This window comes from Rhinoraja longicauda, chromosome 7 (genome assembly GCF_053455715.1).
Source record: "Rhinoraja longicauda isolate Sanriku21f chromosome 7, sRhiLon1.1, whole genome shotgun sequence".
In the NCBI taxonomy this organism is placed as follows: Eukaryota; Metazoa; Chordata; class Chondrichthyes; order Rajiformes; family Arhynchobatidae; genus Rhinoraja; species Rhinoraja longicauda.
The window spans coordinates 69,886,655-69,913,019 of record NC_135959.1 but is presented as its reverse complement, the minus strand read 5'-3'; the positions used below and the strand labels follow the sequence as shown (position 1 = coordinate 69,913,019).

The 26,365-nt window shown below is 43.7% G+C and overlaps 1 protein-coding gene across 2 annotated transcripts in view; it reads left to right on the top strand.

Annotated features, from left to right (window-relative positions):
• Positions 1–26,365, top strand: part of LOC144595372 (progesterone receptor-like) — a 283,603-nt gene that overhangs the window by 154,163 nt on the left and 103,075 nt on the right. For both annotated transcript variants that reach the window (XM_078402823.1, XM_078402822.1), the window contains exon 4: positions 11,518–11,634. In XM_078402823.1, coding sequence (XP_078258949.1) covers positions 11,518–11,634 — 117 coding nt within the window. The remainder of the gene's footprint in view (positions 1–11,517; positions 11,635–26,365) is intronic.

The following is a 26,365-nucleotide window of genomic DNA, read 5'->3' as shown; positions in this document are numbered from 1 at the left end:
GCCCGCGACACCCCGGCGAACATTCGGCTACAGCCTAGTCGCAAGCAGTCGCCTTAAAATGGGACAGGCCCTTAAGAAGCTGTTCCAGCCTTGGGATCCTGGGGACATATCAGGTCTTAAGGGGGGGAAAATAGACCAAAAGTACAGATCATTAGACAATGGAGCAGAATTAGGCCATTCGGCCCTTTGAGTCTGCTCTGCCATTCAATCATGGGCGGCACGGTAGCACAGCGGTAGAGTTGCTGCTTTACAGCGAATGCAGCGCCGGAGACTCAGGTTCGATCCTGACTACGGGTGCTGTACTGTAAGGAGTTTGTACGTTCTCCCCGTGACCTGCGTGGGTTTTCTCCGAGATCTTCGGTTTCCTCCCACACTCCAAAGACGTACAGGTATGTAGGTTAATTGGCTGGGTAAATGTAAAAATTGTCCCTAGTGGGTGTAGGATAGTGTTAATGTACGGGGATCACTGGGCGGCACGGACTTGGTGGGCCGAAAAGGCCTGTTTCCGGCTATATATATATGATGATGATGATGATGGCTGTTCTATTTTTCCTTCTCAATCCAATTCTCCCAGGTTCCCCGCACCATCACTCCCAAGTCCCTTTGCACCTACAGATGATGGACAATAGAGGAAGCTAGAGAAGCAACAAAGTTATCTGATGCTTCAAAGGCACTAGGTTCTGGTAATGTTTGGAAATGTAAGGCCAAGGAAGCAAAGCAATTTTTGAAGACAACACAAAAATTTCCCAGTGAGAGTGATGCTGTCCATGAGGTAGTTAATATATACGCAGATGAATGGCACCCAATGACCCTCAATCCATACCAACCACCAGAGCGGGACACATTCCTCTTCAAATATTTCCCTTATCACTTACTCTGATAAAATAGGCTTGTAACGACTGAGTAAAATCAAATACTGCAGAGCCTGTGCTTAATCTATGATCATCACTTTGAGTGGGATCAACTGGTAATGTTGCTGCCCCACTGAGCCAGAGACCCAAGTTCAAGCCTGACCTCAGGTGCTGTCTGCGTGGTGTTTGCATGTTCTCCCTGTGACCACGTGGGTTCCCTCCCATTGCTCGGGTTCCCAAAGGTGGGCAGGTTTGCAGTTAATTAACCTCTGTGAATTGCCCTTAATGTGCAGGGAGCGGATGAGAAAGTGGGACAAGGTAGATCTCGTGTGAATGGATCATGGATGGTTGGTGTGGAGTTGGTGGGCCGTTTCCATGCTATATCTTTCAAGCATCAGGGAATGCTTGAAGGCACCTCACTCAGTCAGATGTAATTTTGAATTTATTACTTCTGTTCTTTCCAAATTATCCTACTTTTTCAAAGGAAAATGTCCTCCATAATTACCAACAGTAATGAAGCTAAAAGTGTGCGAACGGCAACATTGAACCCTTATGATCAAAGTAAAGGAGAGCCTGCACAACTCCTGCAGTCGTAACTAGTGCAACTTGCATTTATATGGTGCCTTTGATGTAACTAGGAAAATTGACAGGGGAGAGTCAGTGGATGCGGTGTACCTCGACTTTCAGAAAGCCTTCGACAAGGTCCCACATAGGAGATTAGTGGGCAAAATTAGGGCACATGGTATTGGGGGTAGGGTACTGACATGGATAGAAAATTGACAGACAGAAAGCAAAGAGTGGGGATAAATGGGTCCCTTTCGGAATGGGAGGCAGTGACCAGTGGGGTACCGCAAGGTTCGGTGCTGGGACCCCAGCTATTTACGATATACATTAATGACTTAGACGAAGGGATTAAAAGTACCATTAGCAAATTTGCAGATGATACTAAGCTGGGGGGTAGTGTGAATTGTGAGGAAGATGCAATAAGGCTGCAGGGTGACTTGGACAGGTTGTGTGAGTGGGCGGATACATGGCAGATGCAGTTTAATGTAGATAAGTGTGAGGTTATTCACTTTGGAAGTAAGAATAGAAAGGCAGATTATTATCTGAATGGTGTCAAGTTAGGAGGGGGGGGGAGTTCAACGAGATCTGGGTGTCCTAGTGCATCAGTCAATGAAAGGAAGCATGCAGGTACAGCAGGCAGTGAAGAAAGCCAATGGAATGTTGGCCTTCGTAACAAGAGGAGTTGAGTATAGGAGCAAAGAGGTCCTTCTACAGTTGTACCGGGCCCTGGTGAGACCGCACCTGGAGTACTGTGTGCAGTTTTGGTCTCCAAATTTGAGGAAGGATATTCTTGCTATGGAGGGCGTGCAGCGTAGGTTCACTAGGTTAATTCCCGGAATGGCGGGACTGTCGTATGTTGAAAGGCTGGAGCGATTGGGCTTGTATACACTGGAATTTAGAAGGATGAGGGGGGATCTTATTGAAACATATAAGATAATTAGGGGATTGGACACATTAGAGGCAGGAAACATGTTCCCAATGTTGGGGGAGTCCAGAACAAGGGGCCACAGTTTAAGAATAAGGGGTAGGCCATTTAGAACGGAGATGAGGAAGAACTTTTTCAGTCAGAGAGTGGTGAAGGTGTGGAATTCTCTGCCTCAGAAGGCAGTGGAGGCCAGTTCGTTGGATGCTTTCAAGAGAGAGCTGGATAGAGCTCTTAAGGATAGCGGAGTGAGGGGGTATGGGGAGAAGGCAGGAACGGGGTACTGATTGAGAGTGATCAGCCATGATCGCATTGAATGGCGGTGCTGGCTCGAAGGGCTGAATGGCCTACTCCTGCACCTATTGTCTATTGTCTATTGACCTGCGTGGGTTTTCTCCGAGATCTTCGGATTCCTCCCACCCTCCAAAGACGTACAGGTATGTAGGGTAATTGACTGGGTAAATGTAAAAATTGTCCCTAGTGTGTGTAGGACAGTGTTAGCGTGCGGGGATCGCTGGGCGGCGCGGACTCGGTGGGCCGAACGGCCTGTTTCCACGCTGTATCTAAAATCAAAATCAAATCAATACTAGAGTGAATGACCAAAGATTGGGACAAAGGTAATCAGCATGAAAAAAGGCAAATGGGGAGTAACAGTAAGGTTTAAGTTTAGATTCTTGACAGCTGATGGTATCACCACCAATGGCAGACCAATAATTAAGGTTGGAGTGGAGACTGGGAAGGTAGTAGCAAAATGAGATGGTTACTAGAAAGAGAGGTTATACAGTCATAAAGCTGTACGGCATGGAAACAGATCCTTTGGCCTATCTTGTTTTATGCAGTCCAAGTTGGCATATTGGTCTCATTGCCATTCTCTTTGTTGGAGGGAATTCTGTGTTTAAACTCTACATTTACTTGGGTGCAATTGACCTTTGAATTAAAGCTCAGGTAAGACCAGACAAAGATCATCTTGTCGAGCAGCGGTGAGCTTCTCAAACAACGGTTTATTCAAGGCCTTAACAATACACACTGGGAAACACTCTGAGAGAACCCAAAGTGTTTCAATAATTCACAGCACCCACAGCCTTTTTATATTCCCATGACACAATGGTTACATGCGGAGTTTACATTTTTAGATAACTCATCATTGATCAATGTTTTAGTAACCTTTTAATCCTGTTTCCCCCCCCCCAGATTTATCTTTAACCTTCTGTTTCCTGATATTTAGAAAACCATTCTTCCATTTGTCCAACAAATGGCTGTAATAAAGGACACCTCTATTTCCTGATCAGTTTTATTGCCCGCATCCTGGTTTACAACATCCAATGTTTATTTTAATCTATTTATTGCCTCTCCTAACATCCTTAACTTCCTTTCACCATGTTAGCCTCTTTTCCCATCACCCTTCCCCAGTATGTAAACTTAGATTAAACATATTACAAACAGCTCATCTTTCTTATAATGTTCTGAATTTCCAATTTCAGCCTGCATTTGGCCCACAGCCTGCATAAATCCTTCCTCTCCATGTATCTGTTATGCAGAGATGCTGCCTGACCCGTCAGGTTACACCAGCATTTTGTGTCCATCTTTGGTGTAAACCAGCATCCTCAGTTCCTCCCGACACATTTTATCCGTTCATATGCCTTTTTAAAGGTCTGAATTGGAGAGGGAGCCAAAAGATATGAAGAAAGAGAAGAACATGGAAATGGAAGTGTCAGCTTACCAGAGCAGCCAAGTAATATAAGAAAATAACTGCAGATGCTGGTACAAATCGAAGGTATTTATTCACAAAATGCTGGAGTAACTCAGCAGGTCCGGCAGCATCTCAGGAGCGAAGGAATGGGTGACGCTTCGGGTCGAGACCCTTCTTCAGTCTGAAGAAGGGTCTCGACCCGAAATGTCACCCATTTCTTCTCTCCTGAGATGCTGCCTGACCTGCTGAGTTACTCCAGCATTTTGTGAATAAGGGCATGTAGTATGATCTGTTTCTTATGCTAAAACTAAAATTTAAATTGAAATTTACTTTGCAAATGACTACTTTCACTGTCTAATACTAATTTAAATGAAACCTTCTTGGGAACTGAGGCATTTGGGTTGGGTGTGTTTGTGTTTGATGATGGGGGGTAGTGGGAATGGGGTACTTATTCTGTGCTCAGTGTCAGTATCATTTGGGGGAGGGTGGCAGATGAAATCAGTAGGTTGGAGGGAGGAGGGTGGGGGAGGATAGGAATCAAATGACAGAGGACATCTAATGGCATTTACTTTGATGCAATACCAATCTGGCAGAGTACTGGCAAAACCATATGTTTCTTCGAGTGAGATGCTGCCTGACCTGCTGAGTTACTCCAGCATTTTGTGAATGAGCAGCCAAGTAAGGCACGTAAATAGACACAGATACGTGAGTCTGGTAATCCAGATTTTATTCTGAAACAGGCACCCGGTTAGTGAATGACAATCATGCAGAAGAGATCGGGGGTGAGAGAAAGATAACCTCTAGGAGGCTGCCATTGGATAAACTTGATTACGGGGTTTGTAGTCCCATGAAGCATTAGAAAAATGTTCCACAAGCTCAGAGATATGTGCCGTGAGTGAGGTCCCGCAGAAATGTTCTGAGTAGAGTGTCGGAAGAGGAGGTAGTGGGATTAAAGATTCCAGAACAGAACAGACAAATGTGTGGGATAAGTTGGTCAGATTCTTACAGACTATCTAAACGCATATCCAGTTACCAGCAGATGCATGGATGTTTGTCTGCCAACATAGACAAGGGCACACAGCCTGACACTTTCAAACTGGGGTATGGTGACATGATTTAATGAAGACAAATCGTACACGTGAATGTCTCTGGGAGGTTGGCGTGCTAAGGCATGTTTATGAAGGCTCATTCTGTGAAAGGCTATGGACCGTGTGCATGCTTTGAATCTGTGATCCTTAAGACACAATCACATTGCATCCTGACCAGGAAATATAACACTGGTCATTCAGTGTCAGACTGGAATTCCCTATTCAATCGTACTCGGTCAGTCTCTTAATCAGAAGGACTGATTAAGCAGTGATTCACGAAGGCTGGTCAGCATCACTTTCTCAAGGGCAAATACAGAGGGGCAGTAAAAGATGTGCCTTGCCAGCCACATCTAGATCCTGAGGAAATTAATAAATAGAAGACCCCCATAACTGTGTTACTCCTGGAAATCGGATGTCACGATCCTGATGTTTCCGGGGAGGCAGAATGCAAGGAAGTGGGGGGCCTTGAATGGGAACAACAGATGTTCTCGCTGAATACTGAAGCAGCCCAACCGAAAGCAAAATGGGCAAATCTCCTCTGTGTGTGGACTGCATGACTCACTTGTCTTCTCACAGGCACTTAGGAAAGTGACGTGTTGCGATCGTCCCATCCCAAAAATGAATAATAGAACTTTAGTTGCATTTTTGGAATTATATTTCTCAGCCAAAGCCAGTCAATTTGAAAGATTGCTGATTGTTTTGAACGTAGGTTTAGTTTCAGTTATTTCAGAGGGACAGCATGGAAACAGGCCCTTCTGGCCACTGAGTCCATGCCGACCATCGATCACCTGTTCTCAGTAATTCCACGTTATCCCTACCCTATTTATCTAACTCTAACCCTACAAATCCAGAACCAGGGGCCACAGTTTAAGAATAAGGGGTAGGCCATTTAGAACGGAGATGAGGAAAAACTTTTTCAGTCAGAGAGTTGTGAATCTGTGGAATTCTCTGCTTCAGAAGGCAGTGGAGGCCAATTCTCTGAATGCATTCAAGAGAGAGCTGGATAGAGCTCTTAAGGATAGCGGAGTCAGGGGTATGGGGAGAAGGCAGGAACGGGGTACTGATTGAGAATGATCAGCCATGATCACATTGAATGACGGTGCTGGCTCGAAGGGCCGAATGGCCTCCTCCTACACCTATTGTCTATTGTCTATTGTCTAATCCATATGTCTTTGGGTCACTGGCTGTACGGGAGAGACCTGGTGAATAATGAAAAGGGGAACCTATGGAAATTGGGCGCAGGTGAAACAAAACTGCACGGAGTCTGTGATGTGAATGTGCAGGACTTGTTGAGGTCCTGGAGAGTTGCAACAGGCTGGGCTCAGCATTGGGGAAGTTAGCAAGGCAATTGGAGGGCTAAGATGTGCAACACAGACCCATCAGCATTGAAAGGGCCTTATCCGTTCCATCAGCAGACAAATTCACATTCGCCTGCCAAATGTCCTATGCTGCTGTACTATCAGCAAGCCAACAACAACCCCAGCAAAGAAAAGATCTTTAGACAAATGGCTTCACTAAAAATTAAAATACTTGTGTGTAGGGCACATCCCCTTTTTATTTTTACAAATACTTTATTCCAAAACAAAACAAACATACAAAGTAGTAACGCGATCAAATCAAAAGCTGCCCACATCGGCAGTTTACAAACAAAACAGTTATCAAATTAAAATTCCGCCAACCTTGTCAATAACCCGTTCGACCTCCCGCGTCGACCAGCGTTTACGGAAGGCCTCCAGCACATCCCCTGGGAGTGGGTTGGTCATCAGCAGTCCATCTCACCTCTAATAAAACCAAAATGAGCACTTCTGACATTTTTTATATGTTAACTTTCCAAATGAGTGAAAACACTGGTTTTGGGATTTTAATTATTCCCTTTCTTTTTGCTGAAACAAAATGCTGAAAGTTTGTGTCTAATATTATGGGGCAGCAATATGCTGCTCTGTGGCACTTCCCCTTAGAGGACAGAGACATAGCATGGAACCAGGCCTTTTGGCCCACCATCTCCACACTGACCAGCGATCACCTGCACACTAGTTCAATCCTCGAAACTAGGGACAATCCACAGAAGCAAATTAATGTGCAAACCCACAAGTCTTTGGGATGTGGGAGGAAACCAAAGCACATGGAGAAAACCCATAGAATCATGGGGAGAACGTGCAAACACCACACACACAGCACCCAAGGTCAGGATCGAACCTGCGTCTCTGGCACTGAAAGGCAGCAACTCTACCACTGTGTCACTATGCTGCCCATTCTTCTGAATGCTCTTGCAAGGTTGAGGAAATTGATGGCTGACATCTTCTTCCTCGTAATCAGAGGATAAAATCCCTCTGCGTCAGCATTATATAATTAATTCAATACGTCCCACTGCATTACGAGGCAGAAACCCGGAACGGCACTTGTTTCTTTTATAATCGTGCAGCGTCCATGCAAGGTGCCATAAAACATTTCTTTGGTCTTTGAGTAGCTCAGTAGCTTGATGAACCACATTTGGAGTGTGCAGTGGGTGTCTGGCTGAACAGTGCAGTTATCTCTGGTGGTGAGGAGAGATGTGAAACATGCAAGCCACCATGACTGCAAGCATTCGCATGATGCATGATCTGCCTGCCAACTCTCACATCCAGCACATGCAATGAAATTAATCACTTTCAGTCAAGATATTGAATGCCAGCTGAATACCATCAATGCCGCCCATGTACTGGGGAAAGTTATCCGACCCAGTTTTCCTACCTGAAGAAGGATCTCGATCCAGAACGTCACCCATTCCCTCTCTCCAGAGATGCTGCCTGCTGAGTTACTCCACCATTTTGCTGCATTTTTCTTGCATACGCATGCTCAGAGAGTTGTGAAGCTGTGGAATTCTCTGCTTCAGAAGGCAGTGGAGGCCAATTCTCTGGATGCTTTCCAGAGAGAGTTAGATAGAGCTCTTAATGATAGCAGAGTCAGGGGATATGAGGAGAAGGCAGGAACGGGGTACTGATTGTGTATGATCAGCCGTGATCACGGTGAATGGCGGTGCTGGCTCGAAGGGCCGAATGGCCTACTCCTGCACCTATTGTCTATTGTTCCATTAAGTTCCAAGGAGCTTAGTTTTGAAGGTAGGCACAAAATGCTGGAGTAACTCAGCGGGTCAGGCAGCATCTTGGGAGAGAACGAATGGGTGACGTTTCGGGTCGAGACCTTTCTTCAGACTGATGTCAGGGGGAGGGGGCGGGACAAAGATAGAATGTAGTCGGAGACAGTAAGACTAGTGGGGGAACTGGGAAGGGGGAGGGGAAAGAGGGACTATCTGAAGTTAGAAAAGCCATTGTTCATACCACTGGGGTGTAAACTACCCCAGCAAAATATGAGGTGCTGTTCCTCCAATTTGTGCTGGGCCTCACTCTGAAAATGGAGGAGGCCCAGGACAGAAAGGTCAGGTTGGCAATGGGAGGGTCAGTTGAAGTGCTGAGCCACCGGGAGGTCAGGTAGGTTAAGCTGAGTTTTGAAATTGGATTACTACATCATGACTGTGTGGCTCATTAAATGCCACAAACCAAAGTTGAAGCTCTGCGCAGTGAATGTTAAGAGGATACCCGCCACTTCCATAACGCTGTATTTTTTAATATCATTGAGATTGCTAGAAATAACTGCTGGCATGGTCAGACCTGTTGCTCCTTTATACCCACCTGAAGACCTATACCCCTGGGAAGCTGGCCATGCAGGTTTGATGGAACTGCTGGCATAACTTACTGCCACTGAGGAAGATTACCGTTTCCTCAAAGCAGCTTTAATGCAGATGCATGTTCTCTGCACCATGTTCAATAACACAAAGAGTGGTTCATCTGCCCATTCATCTGATTTCCACCCCATGGAATTCATGGGCAAGGTTAGCAGTCGGGGCTGAACAACCCTCCCTCGCTGCCTAACTCCAAAAAGGTCTGGCTTTACCTGGAGTGCTTCTTCCCACAAGAGCTTGCAGTGTGAACAAGGGCCCCCATCCAAAACATTACCTGCCCGTTCCGTCCACTGATGTTGTCTGATCTGCTGAGTTTCCTCCACTGCTTTGTGTTTTGCTCAGGATTCCATCATCTGCCACACAAGCTTTTCACTGCGCCTCGGTACACGTGACAATAAACTAAACTCAACTGATCTGAGTTCCTTCTACTTCACACAATACTGGAGTAACTCAGCAGGTCAGGCAACATCTGAGGAGAGAAGGAATGGGTGACGTTTCGGGTCGAGACCCTTCTTCAGACTGATGTCAGGGGGGCGGGACAAAGGAAGGATATAGGTGGAGACAGGAAGACAGTGGGAGATCCGGGAAGGGGGAGGGGAAGAGAGGGACAGAGGAACTATCTAAAGTTGGAGAAGTCAGTGTTCATACCGCTGGGCTGCAAGCTGCCCAAGCGAAATATAAGGTGCTGTTCCTCCAATTTCCAGTGGGCCTCACTATGGCACTGGAGGAGGCCCATGACAGAAAGGTCAGACTGGGAGTGGGAGGGGGAGTTGAAGTGCTCAGCCACCGGGAGATCAGGTTTGTTAAGGCGGACTGAGCAAAGGTGTTGAGCGAAACGATCGCCGAGCCTGTGTTTGGTTTCGCCGATGTAAAAAAGTTGACATCTAAAGCAGCGGATACAATAGACGAGGTTGGAGGAGGTGCAGGTGAACCTCTGTCTCACCTGGAAAGACTGTTTGGGTCCTTGGATGGAGTTGAGGGGGGAGGTAAAGGGACAGGTGTTGCATCTCTACGATCCCTCTACTTGAGTTCCTTCTATCTCTGTCTAAACATTTCCGGCTTTTCAGAAATATTCGACAACATTCAAAATCTATCAAGAGCGATTAAAATTGTTAAACGTTTGCTCGTGATTTTTGAAAAATGTAAAAAGCACAAAACACTTGAAAACATCCGTATTGAGAAATTTGAACAGGAGGCAATTTAGCTAATACTCACCTTGGAAGCTTGAGAATAATTCACAAGCATTGTAATGGATGAGCAAGCACAAGATGTTCATACAGATTCCCCACCAAAAGCGAGATAAATTGTTACATGATCACACTCTCCTCCTAAGTACCCTGTGGATTCTAGCATTGCAGTGCAGTCAGCAGAGAGACGTCAACTCCTGCCCACAACTTTGGTACTTGTGCATTTGAGTAATTATCTGAGTAGCTGACAGTTAAATGGAATAATGTCAACAGTTATGTGGGTAAATAATGATATTTTCATCAAAGTCTTTGCCAATTGATTTATAATGCTCTGTCACATCATCATAGGGGTGCTGAAGTTAAGAATCGCCCCATTCCCTTTGGAGTGCATACCACATGTCCAGTATTATTACACAAATGGTGCAGGATTCTCTGGGTTGTATTGATTTTCCACTGCCTCTTTCCAATCAGTGGAATTACACGGGGGAAAAGCATGTTGCTTCTAAACAAGGTTTATGTTTCGTTTAGTTTAGTTTTGAGATACAGTGCGGAAACAGGCCCTTCTGCCCACTGAGTCCACACCGACCAGCGACCCCCGCATATTAACACTAGCCACAGCTCGCTTCCGGCCACGTGATCACATGCATATTCAATGCATTTCGACTTATGATATTTTCGGTTTCTGATGGGTTTCTCAGAACGTAACCCCATCGTAAGTTGAGGAACACCTGTACAGACAGCACCTGTCATCAGGATCGAACCTGGGACTCTGGGACTGAAAGCGCTGTAAGGCAGCAATCTACCGCTCCGCCCTGTTCTCTATAAATTCTATAGACAGTTCTCACTAATAACAATAACTTATCCATTTCAATTTTTATTTCCAGAGGAGGCAAAGGGCTACTTGTAGGAAGACAAGTAAATATCCACATTTGCTTTCTCTGTTATTAAATGTAGTCTGCTTCATGCCCATTTCATGGAATTTAGGCTTGTACTCGCTGTAATTTAGAAGACTGAGGGGGGATCATATAGAAACATATAAAATTCTTAAGGGGTTGGAGAGGCTAGATGCGGGAAGATTGTTCCCGATGTTGGGGGAGTCCAGAACCAGGGGTCACAGCTTAAGGATAAGGGGGAAGTCTTTTAGGACCGAGATGAGAAAACATTTCTTCACACAGAGAGAGTGGTGAGTCTGTGGAATTCTCTGCCACAGAAGGTAGTTGAGGCCAGTTCATTGGCTATATTTAAGAGGGAGTTAGATGTGGCCCTTTTTGCTAAAGGGATCAGGGGGTATGGAGAGAAGGCAGGTACAGGTTACTGAGCTGGATGATCAGCCATGATCATATTGAATGGCGGTGCAGGCTCGAAGGGCCGAATGGCCTACTCCTGCACCTATTTTCTATGTTTCTATGTTTCTATGTTTTTCCTTCTTTTGAGATACTTAAATGTATGCTTCATTAGATGTCCAAATAATAACATCAACCAACTTTGAACTTACAGGGCAACATAAATATCTATGTGCAGGAAGAAATGACTGCATCATTGACAAAATCCGCAGGAAGAACTGTCCAGCCTGCCGCCTCAGGAAGTGCTATCAAGCTGGAATGGTGTTGGGAGGTAAGAGAAAAAAGTTCTTCGATTTAAGTCAAAACAGGTAAATCTGATCTAATATATTTTGCATCCTATCAAGATTGTATTGAACACTTTGATGTATATGTGTAGAATTATAAGCGAATGCGTATTATTTTATGATGTTAAAATTATATCCTTTGCCCAGTGATCCTGTAATTTGTACACGGAGACTGGTATTGGTAGTAAGCGGTATATTTCACTGAATGGTTTAACGTTTTCTGCTAATGTTCTCCAGTGTGCCGTGTCATCTATAGTGCACATTTTCAAGGGTGTTCTGTACAAATAAGGTAAATATATTTATGGTCACAAAGTGCAGCATAAATATTAACAACATGACAAATTGCACCCTAGCCTGGTGAAGCCCTATCACCTAATACCAATGTGGTATCATTACTGAAAGTGCACAGACTTAGAGAAAAATGAGGGTGTGCCACCCATTGAATTTTCAATATTTTCACAATTCCATTTTCTAAGAATAAAATGAGAACAAAAAAGTTGCATGAATAAGAGGGATCCAAATGTGTCTTTGGCATCGTAACATTTTGAGGGGAGCTCTGTGAGAAATTGATGGAATTCTGAAACAGATTTTTTTTTTTTAAATGCGTTCATTATGATCTGTGAATGTAATTGTTTACCCTCTGGAAGCCTGGATTCTGATGTCAAAGTAAATCTGGTTGAATATTGCAATTTTCAAATTCACCTCGGAATATTCAGTATTAGATCAGACTAACTTCAGAGAGATTGCAATTGTTACACCATTTTCCAGAAGGTGGCTTGTGGTTCACTTAGAATAAACTGGACATAATTCTTGCAATTAGTGTCTATTTGAAGGCAACCTGGCTTATTTGGGCCTCGAGGGTTAGAATGGCCTTTTAAAAATAAAAATAAAAGTGAATTGTATTGTGTAAGGGGAACATTTTCCTGTGTATTATTTATGTACATGTATGAAATACCATTTTGGAAATCATGGCAGTTGTTTATGCTCCTCCTTTTTGCATGAACTGATGATACCAGTGACTGGAAGAGAGAGGTTGGCAGTGAATAGGTAGGTACCTTTTAACAAAAAAACTCCAAAATTCTATGCATTCCCCCCGTAGTTCTGCTCGTGTCCAAAAGGGGTCTTTGCTTGAGTTAGCTGGTTATCTGGTGAAGTTTGGATTCAGTTTATCAGATTGACTCATTGCATTTATACCGGCCCCCCTTGCATTTCATCAACCAGAGGCGAGGGATGTTAGTGAGCAACTGTGGTGATGCTGGTCGACTTTCACTGTTGTAATCTGGAGGGATGCATGTGCCAGTCACCTTCCACAAAGTAAAGCCAGCTAATGCTTTTCTATTGAGAGAAGTGAAAAGGTACCAAATTACAAAACAGGTTTTTGTTCAAATTGAAAGTTAACGATTAACTGCTAATGACCCATGAGTAAAGGCACCACTCAAAGTAGCCATTACAAGATGCAAAATCAATTCCTGACCTGTGCTGAATTTTTTGTAATGACAGGGAAATGTTTCATAACCCAGTCCAGCGAAATTATTGCATCTGAAATTCAAAATGCCTCACGAGAGCAAGGATCCTCATTCATACTCTTACTAGGACATGTACCCATTTTCCCACCTTGCCAACACGAAGCCTCAAATGTGCACTAGCTGTTTTTTTTTGTGTTTCTCAGAGCTGAGCTCTTTGATGTTGTGCAGCTTGGATTGGGACTGTCAGCACACACTGTACTCTCAAACCTGAACAGCTGACAGAGCAGAGGGAGACTTTATCCCCTTTCTCAGGGTTAAAGAACTAAACTCAAACTTGGATTGCAGAAGATGAACACAGTGTGCTTCATACACACACCACTGTGTACCATGTGTTAATGTTTAACAGTGAATTATTTTAAAAAGCAGTTCATTTTCAATGAACAGAACAGAGCCATCTTTGCAAAGAATACATCTAGTAAGATTAGAGGCTTCTTGGATAAAAGAGGGCTGTTTCCATCATGCAGAATAATTTACTATAAATATGTCTGAAGAAAGGTCTCGACCAGAAATGTCACCCATTCCCTCTCTCCTAGATGCTGCCTGACCTGCTGAGCTATTCCAGCATTTTGTGATACCTTGATTAAATATTAGATTCCTCTTGATTAACATGACAGTGGTTGCTAACTTCAATGTCTTCATGGCTAGCCCGCATAATCTGCCATTTATTTGTCATCCAAATCAATTACAAACATTTTTAGCAAAATGTAACTTCAGGAACTAGATCAAAATCAGTATAGTTCTAGGGCATACCCTTTTCTGATATCTTTATATTTTTGACCAAACATTAACTATAATCCGAAGTTTAACATCACCTTGTTACCTTATGAAACATGAGCATCTTAATCGAACTGATTCACACTTTATTAATGGTGCCCTGCACCATGGATTCTGGGCATGGAAAATGGATTAGTATTCTGGGTGGATAAGATCAAATATCCAGGATATTTTCAGGATTTATCCAGGATTTTCAGGATAAATCCTGAAAATTCCAGGATTTTTTTCCTGGATTCCAGGATTTTTTTGTGACCAGTTTGCCATGTGCCATGTGTTTTTGTTACCACCCTTTACAGATGTAATTTTCTTTATTCTCGGACCCATTGTTTCTTTGCAAAGCACTTGAAAATTAATTGAATCAAATTAAGTACATTTTAGTGAGTCAGAGCCATGATGGAAAATCACATTTAACATACTAACCATTTCTTAACATCTGCTTCCAGTGATCAAGGTTCCACATTGATAACGTATATCCATAACATTACATGTTGTGTCAAAATTGTTAGAAGTAAGGTTTTGCTTTGTCAATCACAAAGCAAACTGTAGAAAATAAAAGAGTTCTGAAAGGAGATCAGAGCAACTTGATCAGAATATCTTATCTGTAGGTCATGCTTTATAATCCTGTTGGTATGGTAAAATAAATACACAGTGACCAAGGTCTATAGTAGGTAAATTTTGAATATATTATTATCCAATAACATAAATAAGCTTGTTTTATATGCTCAGCGGTAAGGAGTGTATTATGTTAATAGTCTGTATGCATAAGCTTAGACCAGACTATTTGAGACATATGTCACGATAATCAACAGCAAATAATGAAGACCATTGCACACTTGATCTGCTCCCCTTGCCAAACCCACTTCGACCCTCAAATTACAAATAATTTAAAATAATCACAGCCTACTTCATAAATCCTGAACTACTAACAGAGGAATTTGACTGTGTGAGCACACTAACCTACTAATTTAATGTTTTATACGGATTTACTGGGACTCTAAGGTGGCAGTAGTGCCTCACTGGAATCAGAATAGATCAGGAGTACAAGTTGAACATCATTGCTTTTTATACCTTGTGCTGAGGGGGCCAGGTCAATAAAGTTTGACCCGAGTGTGAGCTTCATTGTGATCTGTTTGTTCAGTCTGTGAAATCCAAGATCATGTTTTCAGGGTTGGACTCTGCCTTAGGTCTTGATTTTTCGATAGAAAATAGGAGATTAATTGTTTTATTAGATAAAATATTAGATAATTGGACAGGCTGTCACAAATCCATGCTAGTTGCTTGAAGGAGTTTTTTCCAACAAGGTTAACTGTATTTTAATCGTGAATGTTACCATCATTGAGGGAACAGTTTATTGTTCTATTGATAAACCCCCACTGGACACATTCACCAAGTCATCCATGAACTACCCAAGTTAACACCGTTGGTGTGCTTGAAAGGAACATCAAGCACAACTTGAATTTGTAGAACTTTTAAAAGTACCAAAATATTCTAAGATGCTTCCTAAATGTTACATCAGATCCAAAACTGACATCTGTCCAAAAGTCTATACATTAGGAAAGATGTTACTAAAACTTTGGTCAAATATATTGATTTTAAGAAATGTTCAAAAAGTGAAAAACCAAAGAGACTGGAAGGTTGAGAGAGGGCTATCCAGAGTGGAGGCATTCAAGAGAGAGCTAGATAGAGCTGCATTCAAGAGAGAGCTAGATAGAGCTCTTAAGGATAGCGGAGTCAGGGGGTATGGGGAGAAGGCAGGAACGGGGTACTGATTGAGAATGATCAGCCATGATCACATTGAATGGCGGTGCTGGCTCGAAGGGCCGAATGGCCTCCTCCTGCACCTATTGTCTATTGTCTATTGTCTATAATGAACTGCAGATAGTGTCTGTATTGGTGGGGAAATGAAATTTGAGCATCTAACTACTGTGATAGTCTGCATGGAATCAAGGCATTGGCTAACGATGGTTTATATTCCTAAAGGAAGAGTTAGTTTATCAATCCCCCAGTGCATTACAAGGAACAAACTTGTGTGAATGTGAGCTCTTCATTTCAACATTATTTGCAAAGAAATTGAAATAGCCTCCCTTCAATTAATGTCCATATGGTTTTGACAACAAATAGATAGTGAATGTAAAAATGCAAAATACCTATGACACCTAAGTTAGGCAGCAGTTGACAATGGCAATATTATTTCACAGACTGACTCAGTCCATTTAGGGACTGGGAAGTCAGTGGTATAATCGATAGTAAAACAGTGAAATCCCTGCAGCAGAACGTTATTATAGTTTTTTCTGGTCCCACATTGTTCTGGATACAGTTTGAAAGAGGTAACCCAGTACCAGATTTAAATACTCAAGCTAAAAATGCATTCATCTAATTGAGGAAGGTTTTCATTTGAGAAATTGTATGACGTTGCACATGGGTAATCTTATAGAGATGTACAAAATCATGAGAGGAATAGATCGGGTTGACGTAGTCTCTTGCCCAGAGTTGGGAAATCGGGAAGCGGAGAACATAGGTTTAATGTAAAGGGTTAAAGATTTAATAGGAATCTGAGGGGTGATTTTTTGATACAAAGGGTGGTGGGTGTGTGGAACGAGCTGCTGGAGGAGGTAGTTGATGGTGGAACTGTTGTAGCGTTTAAGAAACATTTGGACAGGTACATGGATCGGACAGGTTTAGAAGGATATGGGCCAAACGCAGGTAGGTGGGACTAGTGTAGATGGGACATGTTGGTCCGTGTGGGCAAGTTGGGCCGAAGGGCCTGTTTCCACGCTGTGTGACGCTATGACTATAACATTTACTTTGCAATGTGACATAGGTACATTTGAAGAAAGATGATGAAGGAAATACAGGGGGACCAACTGTGCAATATGTGGTTTTCTTTCCTCCACACATATTATGCATGCAGGCTTGGCCCATTGACACAGCGCATCCCGGGAAGTTTCTTCCATGATTTTGGTCCACGCAGAAGCAGGCTTTTGTTATTTAGAGGAAACCTCTCTGAGCAGCTGCCCGTCCCTGAGTCCAACTCCTGGGATACTCCCTCACTACATACTCAGCTGTCACTGGGCGGCATGGTGGCGCAGCGGTAGAGTTGCTGCCTTACAGCGAATGCAGCGCCGGAGACTCAGGTTTGATCCTGACTACGGGCGCCGTCTGTACGGAGTTTGTACGTTCTCCCCGTGACCTGCGTGGGTTTTCTCCGAGATCTTCGGTTTCCTCCCACACTCCAAAGACGTACAGGTATGTAGGTTAATTGACTGGGCAAATGTAAAAATTGTCCCTAGTGTGTGTAGGATAGTGTTAATGTGCGGGGACCACTGGGCGGCGCGGACTCGGTGGACCGAAGGGCCTGTTTCCGTGCTGTATCTCTAAAATCTAATTTTTTTTTTTAAATCCTCACTATGATCCCAAAATCCCCCCACATCCCTGGTTAATAACCATCACCTTGATATCCCCCCTCCACCCCATCACATCTCTACTCCCCCAATCCCCCAAAACATTGAACCAAACCCTGTAACCTCCTCCCCGGTAGCCGTTTCCCTCCCACAATAACAACTAGACCCGACACTTATGTCCTGCTGTTCCCCCTCTAATGATGCCCAATCTTTCCCTTCACCCTAACCTCTTGCCCTGTCTCCTCCTCTTCCTCTAATGCCCATGGCTCATCAGTCACTTACCTTCCTTACATTGGAGCACCTGAAGGTAAGGCCTCTGAGTGCGTGGAATGCACAAGGCCCATTCTGTAATGCACAGCATCTTGAACGTCGAGTATCAGAGTATTTAGCAGTGCCAAGCCTTCAAACAAAATATCTGTCGGCAAAGGCAAACTGCCAAATTAGTAGGCCTTTATAGGCAACATGGAGTTTCTTACTCATAGTACCTTCTCACTCATAGTATTTTCACTGTCTTCAAATGCCTGTGTTTTGAATCCTAGAATATCTTCTGATAGTACAAGGAGCAGAGGGAGGGAGGGCCCAGGAGGAAAGGGCAATGCAGTTGGTGAAGTTGATTCATCCAGTAATCTAAACTGCAAATGCACGAAATCTGCAACAAAAATTAAAATCACTAGAAATACTCAGCATTTCAGTCAGCTTTCATGGAGAATCAACATTTCGGGTCAGTGACTCTTCAACATCTTGCTTAATGTTCAGTGTGCTCCTAAACAGAATCATGTCAGATTAAATGCTACTGCCACCCTGCACGAGGCAAGGAAGTTCATCAGGGCTGCTTCTTCCTGCCACTTCATTGGCATTTTGCCCATACCTCCATCAAATGACTGACGCGACACAAAACGCTGGAGTAACTTAGCGGGACAGGCAGCATCTCTGGAGAGAATGAATGGGTGACGTTTCAGGTCGAGACCCTTCTTCAGTCTCACCCGTTCCTTCTCTCCAGAGATGCTGCCTGTCCCACTGAGTTACTCCAGCATTATGTGTCTGTCTTTGGTATAGACCAGCATCTGCAGCCCTTTCCTATACAAATGACCGATGGAGTGGGAGCAGTTCTGAGGAATTTCCCAGCCATTATTTCTATGACCGGGTCAGAAGTACTTTAACTGCAACAGTGAGTAAAAAAAGTGAGGTTATTTGATGAATGATGGCCGACACTTTACTGATGTTACAAATTCTCTCAGCTCCACAGACCACAAAGTTACAGGATGATTTCACATAGGAAGGCAAGTAATCTCACTGTGAGAGATTCCTCACAAAGTCTTCATCCATTCAAATGGTTTCTAAGTGCCTTCCAGATGAATGGGGGAAGAGGTGGATACTGAGATGTCAGAGGTTTTTGAGTGCCGTGCCACTTATTTCAGTGAGCGCTTTGCATCACTCCTCATTTATTTGCATTCTGATACTGCTGGTCCTTCCAACATTGCCAATTCAATACCTAGTTTTCACACTGAGTCTTTCAGGCTCTCTTTAAATAGAAGGGCTAAAGAGAATGGCCCTTTGCTTCCACAGCTCACTAATTTTATTTTGGCCACATGCCAGTAAGTTGTGTTAGATAAATGCACTCCAGCTTTTTGCCTGACAAACATATCCTTCAATGGTTGTATGCCTGCTGGCTACTGACTACTGAAGGATACTCTGGACTTCAGTTCTTCTCTCCCTCCATCTGCTGCTTGGTCAGAGGCATGGATTGCTGCAAAGAGGAGAATTCTCCTTTGCTGTGACACTGTGCTGTGAATTGTAATACTTCCTCGGAAGAAACAGGGATATTTCCCTGTGTTTCTGCTCCAGGACATTTCACTTGTTTAGACCCAAAACCTTTCCTTCCTGTGTTATCGAGTCCGCAAGAACATTTTTTTTCACTGGAGTTCCCCCCTTCTATCAGTCATGATACTGACCAGGTTTCTGATTCCTGTTTAGAAGTGCTGGGAACTTACTAACCTGAGGGGAGTTTGGAGTTGCAATATTTACATTTACTGGGGATAAAAGAGTTAAATCATGGGATCAATTGGATGCATTAGCTTTCATTTACTAGATTAATGAGAGATCTTCTTCTTTCGTGTCCATCACCCACGTTTCAAATGTTGACATCGCTGTTATTATCCGTCCTGAAAAGGACGCAAGCTTCCGGCGACAATCAGTGGGAGCCGCCACTTGTTACAGTAGATGATGGTGGTAGCAGAATTAGCTCAGGACACTTCCAGTTTCCAGCCCCGCGACTTCCAGACGCTTCTGCTATGGGGCCAATGGGTGATAATTTGAGGTACCGTGACTGTAGGATTCAATCAATTCTGTATGTAGGGATAAAATATTTATGTAAGTAGACAGTCCTGTGCGAAGAGATAGGGGCTAAAGGTTAGTGCTTCTTTGTTTAGGGGTGATGTCAGAATATGGTTCACACTAATTGTATTGTTAAACTGGAATATTATGCCCCAAAAAACTGCTAGGCTTAGATTAATAGGAAATATCAATTTCGAGATTGATAGCTTCTTGCTACCCTAAAGTATAAGGAGTTATAGCATCAAGGCAAGCAAATGGCATAATGCCATAGACCAAACTTATTAACTTCATAGGTGCATAAGTCATAGGAGCAGAAGTAGGCTATTCTGCCCATCGAATCTGCTCCGTCATTTATCACGGCTGATCTATCTTTCCCTCTCAACCCCATTCTCCTGCCTTCTTCTCATAACCTTTGACACCCTTACTAATCTAGACGTAAAGATTTATAGGTCAGTTGGCCTCCATAGATTGTCCCCAGGTGTGTGGGGAGTGGATGTGAGAGTGGGATAACAGTGAACATGTGTGGACGACTGATCGATGGTCGGCATGGACTTGGTGAGCTGAAGGGCCTGTTCACATGCACAATCTGTGGAATTCTTTGCCACAGAAGGCTGTGGAGGCCAAGTCAGTGGATATTTTTAAGGCAGACATAAATAGATTCTTGATTAGTACAGGTGCCAGAGGTTATCAGTTTAAGGATAAGGGGGAAGTCTTTTAGGACCGAGATGAGAAAGTTTTTTTTCACACAGAGAGTGGTGAATCTGTGGAATTCTCTGCCACAGAAGGTAGTTGAGGCCAGTTCATTGGCTATATTTAAGAGGGAGTTAGATGTGGCCCTTGTGGCTAAAGGGATCAGGGGGTATGGAGAGAAGGCAGGTACGGGATACTGAGTTGGATGATCAGCCATGATCATATTGAATGGCGGTGCAGGCTCGAAGGGCCGAATGGCCTACTCCTGCACCTATTTTCTATGTTTCTATGTTATGTGGAGAAGGCAGGAGAATGGGGTTAGGAGGGAGAGATAGATCAGCCATGATTGAACGGCGGAGTAGACTTGATGGGCCGAATGGCCTAATTCTACTCCTCTTCCTTATGACCTTATGAGTGATGGGAGAAGCTCAAAGGGATAAATAGTCCATTTGTGTTCTAATTTCCCTCGCTCAGTTGCAGGATCACTAGCACCAAAGGCAGGCCGGGTCAGTTTGGCCAATGTTGTGTCCTCTTGGCACGGAATCAACTCCGAAAAAAAAATAAGCTGGCAAATATGCATCAGTGAACACTCAATGAAAAAGGTTGTTTCGCACTAGTAGGAATGAGCATTGACTGCAGCTTGAAAGCAACCGGTACAAAGCCTTGCCAGAAAAGCTGAGGTTTTAAAGTTAAAAACCAACTTCTGGTGGCCTTTTCTGATTTTGATTTTAATGATTGAAAAGTAAATGGCAATGGAAATGTTTCCTCTCGGGATTTTGTCAACACGGGTTGGGTTCTTCACATTCTTTGACTTAACAATGTGAATAAACAATGAAAGCAGCATGGGCTTCGATGGAAAGCATTCTCAGCTATTGAGCAATGCTGAATAGTAGCATTTTCAGAGCACCATTGCACATTGGAGAATTTTATTTCCCATTTAGACAGAAGCAAAATTCCAAACCTAACCAAGCAACTCAACGAAGAGTGAAATACAAAGTGTTGGGGGAACTCAGCGGGTCAGTCAGCATCTGTGGATGGAATAGACAGGTGACTTTTCAGGTTGGAGCCCTTCTTCAGGCTGAGTTATTGCAGTACTTTGTGCTTTGCTCAATATTCCAGCATCTGTAGTCCCTTGCGTCTCTAACTAAATGCTGAAACACTTTTGGCCCATGACTCCATGAAGGTCTCTCATTATATTAGAAATTAAAATAATGGATTTTTTTTTTAGACTTTAGAGACTCAGCACGGAAACAGGCCATTCGGCCCACGCAGCCCACGTCGACCAGGCATCACCTGAGATACTAGCACTATCCTACACACTAGGGTCAATTTACAATTATACCGAAGCCAATTAATCTTAAAAACCTGTACGTCTTTGGAATGTGGCAGAAAACTGGAGCACCCAGAGAAAGGCCATGCAGTGACAGGGAGAAGGTACAGACTCTGTGCAGACAGCACCTCGAGTCAGGATCAAACCCGGGTCTCTGATGCTGTAAGGCAGCTTTCCTATCGCTGCACCACTGTGCTTTTGAATCTACTGTTCTTGTCTCATATCTTGGTTTCTTCCTCCTGTGGATTTTGCTGACAGTAGATCATGTCAATGTCAAATTCGGTGGAGCTTCTTTCAATCTTGTCCAGGAAGAACATAAGTATGCTTTATCAAGAGAGAACAGTTAAATGAAACGGCCTAATTGTAAGAGTGCAGCTTACAATTTTGATAAAATCTTTTCATTTGGATCATTATAGTTTGGATGCAGTCTCTTCATTCGAGTCATCATCACTGTTCATGACTTTTATCCGGTATGATCGCAAAGCCAAATGGGAATTGTCAGTTGCAACACTTCTAAATCACCTCATCGTGAATTAATTCGCAAGCACCTGAGAGATGGCTGCTTTCAAAACTGGATAAGAGTAAAGACTAATTTACTTGACTTGGTAAAATTGTAAATTGTCCCCAGTGTGTAGGATAGTGCCAGTGTACGAGGATCGCTGGTCGGCGCCGACTCAGTGGGCTGAAGGGCCTGTTTCAGCACTGTATCTCTAACTAAGCATTGAAGACAGAGCTAGACAGAGCTCTTAAGGATAGCGGAGTCGGGGGGTATGGGGAGAAGGCAGGAACGGGGTACTGATTGAGAATGATCAGCCATGATCACATTGAATGGCGGTGCAGGCTCGAAGGGCCGAATGACCTACTCCTGCACCTATTGTCCATTGTCTAGTGTCTAAACTAAACTAAACTAATTCCAATTTCAGTTGTCAGTAAGAATTTCACTGACAGATATATAAGGTTTCAGTAAGCACTGCAAACAATTTTTCAACAGTGAATTGGTTGGAAAAATGTAATCTGTCAAAAAGGTGCACTCGGAATTGGAAACGAGAAATCATCTCTCAATATTCTTTTTAGAAATTAAGGGTAAGATTTAATATGGTGCTTATGGTGTTCCTTCCCTTTCACAACGACAGCATGGAAACAGGCCCCCTTAAATTCCCTATGGAAAATTTACTGTGAATGCTCTCATTTTCTGTTCTATTAGGTGACCTGTTCATAAAATCAACACTTTTACTGGACATTGAAGCTGAAAAGTCACATGTTTCAATAATTTGTTTAATGAATTGATTCTCATTGTTAGCGCTCTTGCTATTTCATACAGTTTGCATTTTATTCATGTAAACTGAAACAGGAGAAAACTGTTTTGCAGCATTGCTGACAGGGATGTTGTATAGATCTCGAACCTGGGAGACACGGAGGTGCAGCTGGTCGAGCTACTGCCTCACAGTGCCAGAGAGCCAGGCTCGATCTTGATCTTGACTGCTGTCTTGTGGAGTTTGCACATTCTTCCAATGACTGCGTGGGTTTCCCCCGACTGCTCTGGTTTCCTCCTGCATCCCAAAGATGTACGGGTTTGGAGGTCAATTGGCCTCTGTGAATTGCCCCCCAAGTGCGTAGGGTGGATGAGAAAGTGGGATAACATAGAACTAGTGTGAATGGGAGGTGGATGGTTTGTGTGGACTCGGTGGGCCAAGGAGCCTGTTTCTATGCTGCATCTCCAAACTAAAAAAACTGGCCTTGATCTGAATGGCATGGTCGGCTATTTTAAAGATCAGTTAAGGATCACTCAGAATACTACAAGTCTGAAATCACATGTTGGCCAGAGCAAGTAAAGGCAACACATATCTTTCACGAGGGGGGAGTAGATCCATGAGGATAGTATTTACATACACTACCAAAAGCCATAAGTCGAAAGGAACCAATACAGAACAAAAGGGAAATACAGACAAATACTCAGTGCACAAATTTAAGACACAACATGCTGGAACAACTCAGCGGGTCAGGCAGCACCTCTGGAGAAAATTGATAGGTGACATTTCAAGTCTTCAGTCTGGTTGTATTGGGGGGGAGAGAAAGCTGGAAGAGAGGTGGAGGCAGAACAAAGCCTGGCAAGTGATAGGTGTATACAGATGGGAGTGGTTTAGTTTGGCAGATGGGTTGGACAAAGGCCAGAAGTGAAAAGACACAAAGTGTGAGATAAGGATCGAGGGGACATCAAATGTAAAACTGGAGGAAGGAATATAGATGGAAGGGTGTGGGAGAAGTGGAAAGAGAGAAATGGGTGTGTGTATCGAGGTGGGGCACTGGGAAGAGTGCGGGGAAAAGTTGGGGATGGGGAGATGTGGGGATGTTAGTTCCCTAAAATTGGAGAATTCAATGTTCATACTGTTGGATTGTAAGCTACCGAAGCAGAACATGAGGTGCCGTTCATCCAGTTTGCATGTGCCCTTCCAGGTGAAACAAAGGTTCACATGCACCTCCTCCGACTTCATCCACTGCATTCAGTGTTCCCGACGTGGCCTCCTTTATATTGGCGAGACTAAGTGTGGACTAAGTGACCATTTTGCCGCTCGCTTGCACTCGGCTTTCCAAGGGCTGCTGGATCTCCCACTTGCATCCACGTTAACTTGTCTTCTCGTTCCCATGCTGACCTTTCTGTCCTGGGCCTTCTATATCGACAGAATGAGGCCTGGTTGAATAGCACTTCATGTTCCGCTTGCATAGCTTACTACCCATTGGTATAAACATTGAATTACCAACATCCCACCCCCACTCTCTTCCCCCTTTCCCCCCCCCCTCAACTTTCTTCCCTATGCCACACCTAATTGCACACCAATTTCCCACTTTCCACTTCCCATTCCACCCATATTCCTTCCTGGCTTCTTATTTAACACTTCTGTTCCCCACATCACACCACCCTTTGTCTTTTCACCTCTGACCTTTGTCCAGCCGTCTACTAATCACAAACCCTCCTCACCTGTACACACCTATCCTTTGCCATGCTTTGTCGCATCCCCACCTCTCTTCCAGCTTTCTTCCCCCAATTACACTTAAGCTGACAATGGGCCCGACCCGAAACGTCACCTATCCATGTGCTCAAGATATGCTGCCTGAACCGCTGAGTTACTCCAGCACTTTGTGCTGTTTTGTAAAACTTGCATCTGCAGTTCCTCACGTTTACACTCATCACAATTTTTTAATACAATTAGAAACTTCATGGTCAAAGTCTGTTGAGCATTTCTGCGTTCATTTGCTTGTTCATGCATGGTGCTCTGCTTCCCTTCAAATGGATAGCTATTTCTCCATGTGTATTAGTCTGACTGAAATTGCTACTGAGATAGCCCAGGTAGATGGGAATAACTTTTATAAAGAATCCTCCAACATTCCTGGTGCCAGGGCTTTAACTTTAGAATCTATTTAATTAACTGAATTTAAAAGCCTCTGTTTTATGTGTTAGGATTTGAACAGCATCTCTGGATCATCAGACTGGGCTCTGGATGTCCACCTCAATAGCTTGTGTATTACGTTACTAGGCTGCGTCCTAGGAAATGGATGACGAGTGGGATTAACATTAGAGCTGTAGCGGTTAAAAACTTTGTTTCTTCCGTGTGTGCTGCAATTTTGACACTGGCAGCAGGTCATTTCATTGTTCGATCGGGCAGGATAGGCAAGCAATGCTGCTGACATATTTTATATTGATGTCAGGTATATGTGAAACGTGTTTTATTCCATGAGTCTGAGATGCAAAGGAGCTTAACGACCCCGCTTTCAACATGAACTGCAGCTGGGGCACCTTGTGCCAACTCACTGTACTAAATTACACTTTGCTGACTCCTGCTGTGACTGAAAAATGAAATTATCTTGCCAAGAAAAAGAAATTAAGTTGTCTGTAAACAAGGACGTAGGAGTTGATTGTGCATTGTGACATGGCTGCCGACTTCTCATGTATTGATTGAATTGAAAGAGACAGCATGCCATTGTTAAACTTTCGACGTACATCTGAATTGACGTCCCCTATGAGAAATGAACTCGTATAACACGGCAGTGCATATTTATTAAGATACCTTTACCTAGGCAGCCATTCAAGTGCACCCAGATGAGTGTGTTTGATGGTCGTTGCTGCTTTGTCTTCAGATTATTTCAGTCACGGATCCATCCTTGCAAATTATGGAGATATCGCACTCCAGAGGCATTTGGCCCAAATGAAAATAAAGGGTTGCACATTTTTTTAAAAGAAGTTGTCCTCATGACCAAGGACAACATGGAGAATTTGGGTGGGAGTGGGTGAAATGGGAATGAAGAGGGACAGAGAGAATTAGACGAAGGGTTGTGAAATGGAATCATGTTGGTAAGCAAAGTAAGGGGCTGGGACGTGAATGTGGAATAGAGTGGGAAGAGTTTGTAGATTGCATTACTAATGCGGGTTGGGACTCTGAGAAGGGGCTTCTTGATAGTCGGTGCTTTGGGGAAAGAGTGGTTAACAGAAAGACGTTGTGGTCATGGATAATCAAAAGGTCTGGTCCCTGATTGATAGGGATTGATAGTGGGGTATTGGATTGGTTTGTCTGGACCTGGCCTCACAAGAATTATGGGCAGTCATGCTGATTCAGAATACCAAGAGCCGATGATTGTTGAACAAGGGAAGAATGATGGGTGGGAGTTG